Source organism: Arvicola amphibius, chromosome 6 (assembly GCF_903992535.2).
Source record: "Arvicola amphibius chromosome 6, mArvAmp1.2, whole genome shotgun sequence".
NCBI lineage: Eukaryota > Metazoa > Chordata > Mammalia > Rodentia > Cricetidae > Arvicola > Arvicola amphibius.
The window spans coordinates 38,649,468-38,664,422 of NC_052052.2; the positions used below are offsets into that span (position 1 = coordinate 38,649,468).

The 14,955-nt window shown below is 46.4% G+C and overlaps 1 protein-coding gene across 3 annotated transcripts in view; it reads right to left on the reverse strand.

Moving 5' to 3' along the window:
* Window positions 1–6,697: 6,697 nt before the first annotated feature.
* The window catches only part of Ttc39a (tetratricopeptide repeat domain 39A), a 41,283-nt gene continuing 33,025 nt past the window's right edge, over window positions 6,698–14,955 (reverse strand). For 2 of the 3 annotated variants that reach the window (XM_038335349.1, XM_038335350.2), the window contains exons 13-18: window positions 12,260–12,351; window positions 10,534–10,654; window positions 8,587–8,698; window positions 8,112–8,226; window positions 7,445–7,561; window positions 6,698–7,146 (exon numbers count right to left, since the gene is read on the reverse strand). In XM_038335349.1, coding sequence (XP_038191277.1) covers window positions 7,026–7,146; window positions 7,445–7,561; window positions 8,112–8,226; window positions 8,587–8,698; window positions 10,534–10,654; window positions 12,260–12,351 — 678 coding nt within the window. In that variant the 3' untranslated portion in view covers window positions 6,698–7,025. Of the gene's footprint in view, window positions 7,147–7,444; window positions 7,562–8,111; window positions 8,227–8,586; window positions 8,699–10,533; window positions 10,655–10,952; window positions 11,584–12,259; window positions 12,352–14,955 lie in introns of those variants that run through there. The other variant, XM_038335352.1, reaches the window with a different exon arrangement.

Here is a 14,955-nt window from a genome sequence, read left to right on the forward strand (position 1 = left end):
GTTGTGCTATATTTTCAGTGATCATTCTTTTTTAATCCTTATTTTCTAATTATACACATTTGTGTGTCATCAAGTATTATAGTAAGACTTTTTTCTTAGCTTCTCAGAGTTAGTAAATGAACTTTTCCCAGTTGTCTTTCATGTTGCAGTCTTTGGTTGAAAAAAAAAAAAAAAAAAACCAAAAACTAACCTTCCTCCTTCTGCCAGTGCTTCCAGAACTGAGTACTCTTGGGCCCTTCCTCTCTTCATTCTGCACATTCCTTGTTAAGAATCATCAATTTTGGAGTCTACTAAGTGGTTAAACTTTATAATATAGCCATGAAGGGCCTAAAGTTCAGACTAGTTACATGTTTCCCAGAATATCTAATCTTTTTTTAAAAAAAAAATTACACGTAAATATAAACTACTTTCAAGTTTATGTATTTTTTTTGAGAAATCTTTTTTTACCCCCCCCCCCCCAATTTTTTTTTTAGGGTCAGCCTTTATATAATAAGTTTCAGGCGTCATCCCGAATCATTTTCTTTATATATCAGTTTAAAGCTTAGAGAAATAGTCTTCATTGCTTTGTATTTACTACCATCTAATCACATGCGTAGAAACTGGACAGGTTTAAAGTGTCCTAAACTAAATGTCTGGGAAGCCTAACCAGAAAATGGGGGATGGGAACTTACACAAATTGAAATGCTTGAATATATTTTAAGTTGTTTTTACATTCTTACAAGTCAACTCTTCAGTTGGTATTGGAAGATTTACCCCTCCCCTGTGTGTGTCTGTGTATTATATCACAGAACATAGGACCTTAAGGTTCCATCATTAGGGAGAAGGCATTTTTAAATTTTTATTTCTGTGTATCAATATTTTGCCTGCATGTATGTCTGTTGTAACACCTTTGTTCCTAGTGCCTGTGGAGGCCAGAAGAGGGTGTTGGATCCCTCAGAACTGGAGTTACAGACAGTTGTGAGCCTCTGTATGGGTGCTGGGAGTTGAGTCCTCTGGGAGAGCAGCCAGTACTGAGCCATCTCTCCAGCCCCATAAAGAAGCATTTTTAAAAGCAGCTTGTTAAGCCAGAGCTACCTGTGGTCTTGACTGAAAGTGGTAACGAGGAAAGAAGGTGAGTTTCTTAGATGGGCAGAACACCTCCCTACCTCACTAGAGGCCCTGAGTTCAATCCCAGGACCAACCACAACAAAAAGTAGTCTAGTTACCTAGGGAAAAAAGCAATGGGTACAGTCTGTCCTAATGGTGCAGTATGCACTGTATAGTCCAGACAGGTTTGTGGCAATCCTCCTGTCTTGGCTTCCTCAGCACTGGGATTTTGGGTATCAGCTACCATTTATAGAAGTAGCAATCATTTCTTAGTCATCTGCTTGCACCTAAATGCAGATGTATCTTAACTAAAATAATAAACTAAATTAACCTTTAGTTTTGAAATTTATGCACACAAGGAAAGTTGCCTTTTTCCTAATAATTGTGAAGTAATATTAAATTTACTTACTTGAATTTAATTACTCTTATGGGTTGGAGGAAAGAAACAGCAAAAAAAAATCAATATGTGATCCCTGTTCTGTTTATCTCAAGACTCTTAGGTACTAATTTTATGTTTAAAATACAAATTGCATTGTACCAGTCACTGATGGACCCACATATTTACCAGAGTAGTATCAAAAGTGGTCCCTGAAAGAATTGTCACTGCTTTTCAGAGGCCTAAATGTTTGGTACGATAGAACATGCTTGTGACCTCAGTAATTGGGAGGTAAAGGCAAGAGGGTCAGGTCAGAGATCCTCACAGAGATCCGCCTGCCTCTGTCTCCCGAGTGCTGGGATTAAAGGCGTGCCACCACCTCTGCCGCCACCACCACCCCGGTGAGCAGTCAGTATTCTTAACCACTAAGCCAACTCTCCACTTTGACCAATTCTTTGTGTTTTTATCTCTTCCTTATCAGAATAATGACATTTCTTTTGTAAATGAGAGGAGGAACTTTAAGGAATCTGAGCATTTCTGATAGGGATGGAGGTCTCAAAGAATTTGAAGCCAGACACGGTGGCACTTGGAAGCCAAAGGCAGTTCTAGGCCAACCAACAGCTAACAAAAATTAGGGGGTGGCAAGAAGGAACTCTTGAATTTACAGTTTTCTCATGAGCCCAGTTTCTTAGCCAGGGCCTCAGGAACATGAGTGTGCATCAGATTCACCTGGAAGACTTTCTGGGCCTTAAGCCTACAATTTCTAGGTCTGTAAATTTCCTTAAGTTCACAGATGGTGCCAGTAGTGGTCAGAGACTTATACTTTGAACTTCTTGCCTGAGTGATAGACGTTGAGCCAGGCCAAATTTTGTCCCTCCTTGGATTTTGTGTACTGGAGTTAGAAGACACCCTTTGTGCCACTTGTCATAAACTGTTTAGGATAGGAGCCCTGGAGGGCCATGCACCTGTCATGTAAAAAAACTACTTGAGAATGCTCAATACAGAAGCAAAGCCAAAAATTGTAGTAGCCTTAATGGAAACTCTTAGGGAACTGTGCTGTGTGGCTTATTTACATAATTTTGATCCTTGATAACATTAGGAAGCACTTGGAAGGCATGTGGAGGGCAGAGGATAACTTTGGGAATCTGTTCTCTACACTTGTGGATGCCAAGTATCAAACTCAGGTGGTCAGGCCTGCATGTCAAACTGAACACTGAACTATCTTGTGGGCCCCTGAGATATTTTTTTCTTTAATGGATTCTGACCTGTGGGTCATTTGAACTGGTAGGTGTTATGTGCTTGCTTAAGCAAGCATGTCTAGTGTTTGTTTTAACAACAAAAGTGGGTGCCCAGTGAGCAGGTAGTAGCCTGGTAGTTTCACACTGGTTGTCTGGGCCTAGTGGTGCACAGCAGTCAGCCTCTGAGTTTGAGGTCAGCCAAGGCTATGTAGTGAGATCCTGTCCCAGAACAAACAAAAAACACTGGTTAGCTTTTGAGTCAGTCTTATTCTTTAGCCCAGGATTGCCTTGTACTCCTGAGCTATCCTACTTTGGCCTCCCAAATGCCGGAACTATAGGCAGGAGCTACCATACCCAACTAAAAAACAATTATAATTGGGACCTAGAGAGAACGCGAGCAGCTGTTTATTTAGCGCATATATATATATATATACACACACACACACACACACACACACACATACATTCATACGTACATTCATACATACATACCATACATACACATATATATACTTGCAGAGGCCCCAAATTAAATTTCCAGCATCCACTTCAGTCAGCTCAGTTTCTGTAACTTAGCTCCACGGTATCTAATGTCTTCTTCTGGCCTCCTACATGTACTCATGCAAGCCAACACAGGCACACAATAAAAGTGACGTCAAAATTTTATTAATCTTTGTGTGTGTGTGTCACGTGAGTACAGTTGCTGATAGAACCATCAGATACCCCTGGAGCTGGATGGACTGAAGATGGTAGTGAGCCACCTAACATGGCTGCTGGGAACTAAACTCTGGAAAAGCAGGAAGTGCTCTTAAACCTCTGAACCATCTCCCTAGCCCTAAAAATTCTTTTAAGGTTTGACTGTCTAGCAATATATACATCCCTTACTGTTCCTATTTCCTACTGTAAACCATCTCTAGCATATGTTGTAGCCTTGCCCTCCCAACTGTAAAGGTGAATCTGAATTTATCTGCCCAGATGGGGGGGGTCAGTTTCCTCCGTCATGCCTCAATGATTTTCATGAACAAGTATATGTGTATGTATAATTTATAGGTCAGAATCTTTTTTGTGAGCTCCCAAGGATCCATCTCCCTTGCCTCCATGGTGCTCAATTACAGATGTGTACTTGTGTGTCTAATTTATTTTTGTTTTGTTATTTTTTTTACATGGATGCTAAGGATCTAAATTCAGGTCTTCATATTTGTCAGCAAGCAACTTTACCCATTAAGCCTTCTTCAACCCCAACTATTTGGATGGTTCTTTTTGGCTTTAGAGGGTTTTTGTTGTTGTTTGGTTTGGTTTTTGTTGTTTTTTTTTGTTTTGGTTTTTTGCTTTGTTGGTGTCTCATGGTGTCATCCATGCCATACATTCTACATGTGTTAACAAAGATTTCCCAAGGTGGAATTAGTTATCCAGTACTGCCCCAGGGTTCAGTGTACGTCAGCCAACAGTTTAGTAAAGTAGGCTTTAGAATTCAGCTGCCTGGCTTCAAATCTTTGTGATAGCTGCATGATGGGTCTATAATCCTAGGCAAGTTATTTAACCTATTTTAAGTTTTCTCATCTTGAAAGCAACCAGTCCCTACCTCATAGGCTACTTATAAGGATTACTACTAGTTGACAGCAACTGGCAGATAGCTATTATTACTATTATTACTAGCTATTATTGTCTGTAGAATAAAGGTTCTTTTGGTGGGCAGGGATTCAAGACAGGGTTCTTTGTAGCTCTGGGGCCTGTTCTGGAACTTGCTCTGTGGACCAGGCTGGCTTTGAACTCAGAGATCCACGTTCCTGAGTGCTGGAATTACCATTACCACCCAGCTAAACAAAAACTGACTTGATCCCCCCCCCATTTCAATGATTGAGTTGAACTCAGTATGTAGCAGTGTAGCACATGCTCGTTTGTTTGTTTGAGGCAGGGTTTCTCTGTAGACCAGGCTGGTCTTGAACTCAAGAGATTCACCTACCTCTGCCTCCTGAGTGCTAGGATTAAAGGCATGTGCCACTATCTCCCAGCATGATTCTTAATCTTCCTGCTACCACTAGTCAAGCACTGGGATTACAGGTATGTGTCACCATGTCTATAGCTGGATGGCCAATATTGTGAAGTGTTCCTTACTGTGAAGGAAAACAGCCCTTCCCAGTTGTTTGCAAGGTGGTAGCTGTGATGCCTCTGACTGGATGTCTGCTTATCAATTTAGCGACTGTAGGCCTCTAAAGAGCTCTGTCTCTCTTAACTGGCTTATGCACTGGAAACAATTATAGTTGCTCATTTAGGGATAAATTTTCAAGTTCCCAAATGAGGTTGGTTGTGGGTGTACACTGTTGGTCAGTATTGAACTGTTCACCTTATTCTAGAGAAGTCGTGCTAGCCCCAGCAGGATGAGATGTTCCCATTTACCACTTGGATCAGAACCACTCTTCTCAATTAACTGATTGTTATAAGGACATTAGGAAATTGATGTTGAAGAGGAACTTGCCAGGCAGTGGTGGTGCATGCCTTTAATCCTAGCACTTGGGAGGGAGGCAGATGCAGGTGAATCGCTGAGCTCCGAGGACAGCCAGGGCTACACAGAGAAACCCTGTCTCAAACACCTCCCCTGAAAAGGAGAATTAGAGAATTAAAGAACCTCAATAATTATAAGAGAAGTGGATTTATAAGTTATAAGTGGATTTATAGGTTCATTTGTTGTGGTCCCAGCGTTCTGAGACTTTTTGAAGGGCTGTTCTCATGTTGACAGTTCTTGCTGGGAATCTCCCACCTGGGCCTGAGCCAAGCCTTTTAGGGGCCTCACTTTGGTATCAGGTTGTGACTTTTTGCTGTGGATGGTGATAGCTGCATTGGAAACACTCGCACTCTGACTCGAGAGATGATATGGAACCCTGCCAAGGTATGGGAGAGCTGATAGGGACCAGCCAGCCTCTTGCCAACCACCCTGCAGACCAGGTGAGCATCTGAGCTAGACAACATTGCCAAGGGACCGTTCAGGTCCTGTGCTTCCCTGGCAACTGTTCATATGGGACACAGCATTTGAATCACTTGCCCTCTGGATTAACCAGCTGTCAGTCTCCTCCCAGGCAGAGGTGCTATGAAAGTCTGCTCTAGAGAAGATGTGACCCAGAAAGACTCAGGACATGGAGCAGCCTAGGATAGGATTCCACCTTCAAGCTCCCCTACTAGAGGACAGGATTTAGAAGTCTGGTGTTCTTTTTCACAGGCGAGCTCAGAAAGCTACTGGTGGATAAAAGAGGCTTTCCATTAAACTCATTGGCCATACAGCAGCCAGGGTAGCTGAGGTAAATGTGGGCTAGTTAATGAAGCCCAGCAGGAACACAGCAGCATCTCTGGGTGTTGCAAGGATGTCATCCTGACCTTTTAAAATGGAAACAAAAGCAGTTTGGTAAGCTGCTGTTTTACAAAGCGTGGTAGTGTCATGTGATGGGTTGCTTTGGTATACGGGCAGTCTCAAGGGCTCACAGCAGCTGCTCTAATCACCACCCCCTCAACACTGCCAGGTTGGTTTCAGCATCTGTGCTTTAGAAAAGAACAGATTTGTAAAAGACTTGTCTGGAAAGATCCTTTTGTGTCGTTCTGGAAAAGGCAGCACTAAGTATGAAAAGGGATCGTGAATAAAGGATTTTGTTTGGCCTTTTCCTTATTAGACTCCCAAGGCTTCATCCTGAATCACTTTTGAGAACAAGGTCTAACATATCTCATTCTGGCTTCAGAGCCTCCAAGAATGGCTGAAATGATTCTTCCATCTTTCATCTTTTCAATTAGAAGACAAAATCCAAATATGAAAATTCATTTTTAAATGCTAGCAACTTAATTTGGCTTATTTTTTTTTTATAGACAGTTCTGGCTGTCCTGGAATTCGGTATTAGAACTTTGAAGCCAAAAGCTCAGATGCTAGGAACTCCCCCTATGCTACAAAGAAGTCTGAGACAACTGAGACATCGCTGAGATTTGAAAAGCAGTTTGGCCTTGGCAGCATGTAGAGATTTACTTCCACTTTGTCCGAGTGAAAACAGATTTACAGGCAATTTTTTGGTTTAGTTTTTTTTTTTTTTTAAACGCCAACTATAATCCCATCAGTATATTCTAAAGAAATGTAAACTGTTCGTACATTCTCTTAAACATCACAGTGTGAAACAAGTACCCGTATGTGTGATAGAGGGCTCCACCTGCTCTGCCCCTGGCAAAGGCCTTGGCCATACAGGTAAAATACTCTGCGCCGTTCCACTGGAGCACCGGGTGGACCCCACAGAAAGGCAGCAGGAGCTCTGTCCAGCTAGCTGTGTGTTCGTCGTCCAGCCAGGAGCACAAAGCTACAAGGACACCGATGACACCGCAGAGCTGTTGCCATCTAGGGAAGACCTGGCCTGGAGTGTGGCCGCCTGGATTCGGAAGTGTGTCCTTGACTCCATGGAGTAGTTCTTGTAGTTCTGTCTAAAGGGAAGCAGAGGGTCAGACACAAGAAGAATGGCGGTGGTGAGATACCACCACCACTACCACCCTCATCCATACATAATCTGAAAACAGCTTTTAGGACATTGAAGGGATTCAAGACGAAGAGCTGAGCCCTAGTGGCCTCATCTACCACTACTGTCATGCCCTCTGGCCCATTCCTGGTCCCATTGGTCCTTATACCAGCTTTGTAGCCTCACTGCTGCCTGGACTTCTGCCAGTTTCTGGACACCTCAGTTCTGAGGGAACACAGAAAATATGGGGGTTGACCAAGCCTTACTTGGCAGAATCAAGGAGTTTGATGGCCTCTTCGTTTCTGCCTTGCTCCATGAACAGCAGGGCCAACTCCAGCAGGGCATTTGGAATCAAGTAGTGGTCATATTTAATCTTCTTTTCACTGCAGAAGGGAAGCAGACATCCTTCAGGTCCTCTTCACTGCCTTCTTGGAACTTCATATTCTTAGAAAAGCCAGATCCTCACACTGTGGGTCCTGTCGTGGCCTCAGCTCACCTCCCTGTTTCAGTCTCGGCCATGCTTTCTCCAGGCTGAATGACTTTTAAACTGGGAAGCCTGTTCCCTATCTGGCACCCTCTGACCCATGCTCCATACTGCCCTGGAGACAAACTCCTTGTGTATCCCTTCCTGACTCCATCTGCGGGGTGGCCTTCCTCAGTTCTCACCAGGCAGGGAAGGTCCTCACTGTGTGCCCTGTCTCTAGACACACTCCACTTAAACCTTTCTCCTTTTTTTTCCTGCCAGCTAAACTTCCAAATGTATGTTTTGGTCTCAAACTCCAAGTGCTGGGATTAAAAGTGTGCACCATAATCATCCAAATTAAACATCAGCCCTATAGGCCTCCAGGTATCTCACCCTGAGAGTAGACTTCGGCGTTGGCTGGAGACAGCCACTGGAGTGCAGTGGGGGATGGAGCGGCCAGAAGCACGTACCTGGCAGAGATGCTCCTGAAGTTTTCCTCTGCCTCCTGGATGCGGCCCAGGTATCTCAGGCACAGGCCTTTGAGCAGTTTGACCAGGCAGTCGTCGTCTGCTGAGTACTCATTCTCTGAGAACAGGGGTGTGGGGGAAGAAGGTAGGCTTGCTCACTTCTGCAACAGTTACTCAGGGAGCCCCTCTGGGACCCAGAACACAGGTGAATCACACAGTTCACCTCAGGGGACTCACATCTGAGAAGAAAAGACAGATCCTGAGATAATGACTCCAGAAAGAGTTAGGAGTGACTGGAGGAATCTCAAGAGGAGGCCTGGGCAAGGAAACAGGGACACTTGCTTAGAGGAGCTAACGCTGGTCTTCTAAAAGACTGGCTACTGGGATAGAGGAACAAGAAAGGACATTTGTGGCAAAGGAAACTTCAACTCAAGACCTGACGTAGCCTTGGCAGGTTCAAGAGCCTGAGGGTAATCACCTGGGCCCATTGCCAGCATCTCTTCAGCCTTGGTGATGACCTCGAGCATCTCGTCAGTGAGTTTCGGCTGCTTCCCAATCACAGCGTAGCCGTTCCAGATGTACATCATTTCCTGAGAGTGGGAGTGGGGCAAGTCAGTCCTGGGTCTCTGCCTCGGCAGGGCCTCAGTTTTCCCATCTGTCAAACAGGCGGCTCAGCTCACAAGGTCTGAGGCCTTGGGTCCCTGATCTTCCAGAGTCCAAGCGTATGGAGGTGTAAGGCTGAGGGCACTGTGGAGGCAGCCCCGCCAAGGGTTTGTTACTGAGAGCTCCTGTATTCCATGAGGATTTCGGGCAGCCAAACTGCCAATAGGTTTCAGCTACCTTTCCTGCTGTAGCCACTACGGTTGCTTATCATGCCCTCTCTATCCAAAGCAACCCTTCCTGAGGACTGGGCCATGTCCAAAACTGTCTGGGAAGCCCTCTCTGCTCTGGCGGGCAGGACTTCCCTACTGGAGGAAACTATTAAGCTCAAGACAGTGGAGCCGAAGTCCGTCACCTCTCCCCAGCAGGAGTGGGCTCAAGGATGGCGGCCTCTCCGCGGAAATTAGAAACCACCCTGACTGACGTTGAAAATGGAAATTTAATATCTGAGTTTCCTGTTAGCTTAGAGTCACATTTCCTAAATCATCAAGCCAGGTAATGGATATGAATGCATTTATATAAAATTGTTACACAGATTCTTGTTACAGGGCACATTTACGTCAGTGTTCTTTAAGTTGCTCTGTGGTCTCAAGATAAATAACTGTAAAGGGTCTAGGAGAAATCAGCAGTATATATCCTGGTTTGGGCCTATCCCTCCCAGAGTGCTTAATCATGGATCATTTAAATTAAGTCACATCTGCCCTTCCCATAATACCCTCTTCCTCATTTAATAGTAATAACTTTTTTTTTTTTTTTTTGGTTTTTCGAGACAGGGTTTCTCTGCAGCTTTAGAGCCTGTCCTGGAGCTAGCTCTTGTAGACCAGGCTGGTCTCGAACTCACAGAGATCCGCCTGCCTCTGCCACCCGAGTGCTGGGATTAAAGGCGTGCGCCACCACCGCCCGGCTTAATAGTAATAACTTTATTGTACATTTTAAACTAATTATTTTTTGAGACAGGGTCTCATGTATCCCAAGCTGGCCTCAAACTCACTATGTAGGTTGCTAACCCTCCAGCCTGCACCTTCCAAGTGCGAGATTACAGTGTGTGCTACCCTAGTCACTCCATAAAATACTTCAGAACTTACGTCGAGGATACACTCACACATTCTAAATAGAACAAGTAGGAAAAGGTCAGCTTAGGAAGTATTTACACAAGTCACCAGTGGATTTTCACAACTGTAGGAGCTGGGCCAGGTGCCAGTGGAGACGCTTTTTCACAGTAGAAGGCCCCTAAGCTTACACACCGTTGCCCGGGAGAGCTGGGACTACAGTTTGTCCAGCAAGCAGAGCAGGGCTTCCTGCTCTTCTGGACTCAGCTTATCTGATGCCAGCTCCAACTATGCATGGAATTAGCCTAACAGTAGCCCTGGATTTGGGCTCAGGGGCCTCACAGCTGAGTTCTAATCTTGAGGCTCCACCTGTGTGGGCTAGACAAGTTTAGCCATCTCTCTACTGACCTGCTTTAGGCCTTACACCCCCTGCCCCCTACCATGCAGGTTTTGTTCAGAGTCAAACATAACCTTAGCTGAGACCCCACCCTCGCCTCAGAAAAGGTGGACCTGATGAAGGCTACAGTAAATAGTGGTTAGAATCCTGTGGCAGCAGAACCGTCCTAGGAACAAGACAGTCAGGTGTCTAGTATCTGGGAGAGCGGTTCTTCCTGCCTTGAGGCATCTACAGCCTGCTGACCTGTCTCCCCACCCGGTGACTTGTGAAACCTCCAGTCCATTCACCCACCCACCCCAGAGGCTGTCTTCCTACTCACCAGAGCAGGGATCGGCAACGAGATGGGGTTGGGAGAGAGGTAGCGTCTGGACTTCCGGATGGCAAACTTCTCTGTGGGTAGAGATTTCCCAGCAATCTTGAGCTTCAAGCCTGGCACAGCCCTGAAAAAGAAACAGGGAAAGAAGGGCTGAGGGTTTGGCTCAGCAAACGTGTTCAGTTCTCCAGCAACAACAGGAGCAGGAGTATAGGGAGAACGGAGCAGGTCTCTAGCCTCAACTTGGCCTACCTAGGTCTCAGTGTCCACACTGTGGTGAGAGAATTTAAAAAGCATTTCAGGGTGTGAGCCAGCCTGAGGTTATGGTATCATTTCACAGTCCCTGCATGACCTGATTGCTCGCAAAGGCTCCAGAGCTGGCAGTGTAAGAATGTGCCTAGATACCCTCAGGCCTTCCTACTTACCTCCCCTCGACGCCCAGGCCTTCCTGGGAGGGTCCACAAAAGTCTAATCCCAGTTTCAGAGGCAAAACCAACACCCAGGGAAAGGGAGGGACCTGCACAAACAGCTCAAACCCTTAATTAGCTCCAGCCTCCTGAGATAGGGCCTCAGCTGTTTCAAGGATAGAATAAAATGCACACAGCTGGGCATGCCTCGGCTGGAGCCTCACCCATGACCAGCTGCCCGGCCACTGGGTGTGGCTGGGATCTCAGACCAGGAGCCATACGGGCTCAGGAAACAACTGGACGGGTGAGGCCACCCCAGATTCCTTGCTGCTTATTTATTGCAGAACTTCTCTGGGTCTGTTTCCCAATCTCAGACGCGTAGCTCATACCACCTATCAAGCTTTCTGGGGGAATTCTGTGAGCTGGGACCACAGTGCACTGTGGCAGCAGGCAGTCTGCGGGTAAGTGCTCCCCAGCACTAACCAAGGTCTGCCAAGGGAGCCAGCCATCCTCATCTTCATGGAGGAAGGCTCTAGACTCCTTCCTCCAACTCCAGGCTGGCTTTGCTCTTCACGAAAGACAAATAAGTGATACTGAGAACAGCAGCACTCTGGGGACAGTCCTGTAGGTCCCAAGTTCTACTCCGGGATCTTCAGATACATTCCCAACTGAAAAACTATACCGTTTGTTATCCCTGTCCTAGGAATTGTCCAAGGTGTCCCAGCTGGGAAGTAGATTTAGTTCTTGGCTGTGCTTCTGGGGCTCTAGCTAACTCAGCTGCTGGAGAGATCTTCCTCTCTGGTCCTCAGTCTGCGGGCTTATATGAGAATGTCCCGCATGGGCTCAGGCATTTGAGCTCCTGGTTCCCAGTTGGTGCTGTTTTGGGGAAGGTTTAGGAGGTGTGACTGCGCTAGAGGAAGCATGTCACGGGGCGCAGGCTTCACCCTGCCTGCAGCTTTGCTCTTGCTGCACCATGCCTGACGTTTGTCACCCTGTCACCCTCCCCTGTGCACCTCATACCACACCCCAGCCACGATGGACTCATCCTATGGAGACATAAGCCAAAATAAACTTCCTTCCATAAGTGACTAATACAGTGTCCCAATCTGTCCTAGTGACCAGACGAAAGAGATGTGTGCTAGAAGCTTCTGACAAGACACATTCACAGGGTTCTAACCAGCAGCGGCACTGGCATGGAGTGGTGGCCAGAGAGGAGTAAGGGCACAGGGCACTTCAAGCTGGGAGTGCCCTCTCCTATTACTACAGAACCCGACTGATCTGCTAACAGGAAGGCCTGCAACAGGAGCACTGTGGTGGGGCCCGACCTGAACAACGCCACTTCGTCATCCCCGAATGGCTTGTAGTCCTCCTTCCCAAACATGCTGAGGTAGGCAGCCTTCATGTAGATGTAGGTGGCCTGTGGAGACAGCAGCAGGGAGATAAAGCAACCCGCCCTCTGATCACAACTACCATGGCTGGCCCTCACTGGGGTCCAGAGGAGAGATGTGTGGTCAGCAAGTCCCCAGGGAAGGTCGCTGAAGCAGCCAAGGAATTGTGAGCTGTGACTCATCCCCTGACTCCATCAAGAGAAAGACCTGACCCATGCAGGCCTGTTGAGACAGGGCAGAGGAGGGGTGAGCACGGAGGGGTGCTGCTGGGAAGCAGTGACCACAGGTGCCCTTGAAGAATGATGGGAAGATCCACAGACTCATAGGTACCCATGTGAGTGGCATGCATGGGACTCAGGTGGCTTGCAGTAGGGACTTTCTATGTACGGAAGAGTGAAGAGGACCCTGGCAGGGCTCAGTAGGAGACCTGTGTCGCTCACTTTTACACCTTCCCCTCAATCTAGCCTAAAGAAAGTGTCTAGAAGGACCCTGCCTGCTAGATCCAAAGGCTACCTGATGGGACGTGGGGAGCTCTGCTTGAACTGCAGGCTTCTGCACACATCAGCACAAGCAAGGCTCTGGGGTGAGGGTTAGAGGCGTTCGGTTCTGTGCTGCCCTCAAGTGGCCAAGTTTGGGAAAACCTGTCTCCTAGGGCAACTGCTGAGGAAAATACTTGCCAAAGGCCAAGAAGTGCATGGAGAAGGAGAGGGAGTCCTGGAATCTCCTCCGGCATCATCCATGCTGGAACACAGAACCTCAAGGTGACCAACCCTTCAAACCGGCGTCCGAGCTGGCCTTTGTGGGTGTATAATGGGGTCTCCTCACGGAACCTTGAACGTGCCACTCTTGTCCTCCATCCGTCCCTGACATCCAGGGACGGTCCCTCTTGTCTAGCCTTTCCCTTCTAGATTGAATAGCTGAGATCGCTTCTGAATCTAATAAAGAAATGGTGGTGGTACATATGTACTACCAGCTCTAGCCAGTGTCATAGCAATGGAGAGGCCACAGCTTTCTCACTGGGGCATAGCCCCAAACACAGCTTACTCAGGGTTTTGAGCTAAGAAATTTATTTTTATTTTTTTTATTATGTATAGTGTTCTGCCTGCATGTATGCCTGCAGGCCAGAAGAGGGTGCCAGATCTCATTACAGATGGTTGTGAGCCACCATGTGGTTGCTGGGAATTTAAAGCTGACAGTAGGTTCTCTACTTATGAAATAACCAGATGAAAAACCTTGTGATGTCTGGGGGGGGGGGAACCTTAAAAAGATTTGTCTCACTGGGTGGTGGTGCTGCACACCGCCTTTAATCTCAGCACCAGAAGGCAGAGGTGGGCGATCTCTGAGTGTGAGGCTAGTCAAGAGTTCCAGGACAGCCAGAGCTACACTCAGAAGCCCTGTCTCAAATAAATAAATAAATAAATAAATAAATAAATAAATAAATAAATAAATAAATAAGTTAGGTGATGCATGTTTCTGACATGGTGGGCAAGTACTTCATGAGTTCAAGTTCATTCTTCCCTTCATTGTAAGTTTGAGGCCAGCCTGAACTAAGTGAGACCTTACACACACACACACACACACACAGAGAGAGAGAGAGAGAGAGAGAGAGAGAGAGAGAGAGAAGTAAAAACACAGGGTCATTCTAGATGGTAGAGTGGTTGCTTCACAAATGTGACAACCTGAGTTCAACCCAGGAACCCACACAAGGATGAAAGTGGGGAACAGATTCCACTAGCTGTCCTCTGACCTCCATACATTCCAGCACACCCACCCACAATCACACACAATAATAATTAACAAAATACAAAACAGTTCTCAAAACAAGAGGTACAGGGGCTGGAGAGATGGCTCTGAGGTTAAGAGCACTGGCTGTTCTTCCAGAGGTCCTGAGGTCAATTCCCAGCAACCACATGGTGGCTCATAACCATCTATAATGAAAGCTGATGCCCTCTTCTGGCCTGCAGGCAAACACACAGGCAGAAAGAACACTGTACGTATAATAAATAAGTCTTGAAAAAGAGAAGTACAAATAGACAATAAATAATTGGGAAAATGTTCAACATCCTTAGCCATAATGGAAATGCAAATCAAAACTACATTCAAGAAAAGCAATGACAACAAATGCTGGAGAGAATGTGGGGAAGAGGAGCCCTTGCAGACGGCCGGTAAGAGCGTAAATTGGTGCAAGCAGCGTGGAAGTCGGTATGGTTATTCTTCACAGAGATGAAAATAGAGCTTTCGTATGATTGAGCGATACACTCCTGAGCACACATCTAAAGTAAGTTTCAATGGTTACCGAGGCCTTGCTCTCTCCAGTGGTCTATCCTGGCCTCTCAGTGTCAAGCCCCAGCTGCTGTTCGTGACTCCCTCATGCCTTCAAACCCAGTACCATCTGGTGACCTACACAATTATCAAGTTCAGCTGCGAGTGTAAGAGACAAACTTGGTGGCCTCTGGAGCACAGCTCCAGTGTGCTGCCTCTGAAGAAACACTTCCCAGAAAGCTTCACCTCACAGGTGCTGTCTCTTCTTAATCACCGCTATTTCTTAGCTCCAGAGGACCAACATCAATTGTCGGGGTAAAGCGAAGGCTTCCCTTCAGTGATTCTGGTCTCTTATTCATCATCACTGATTC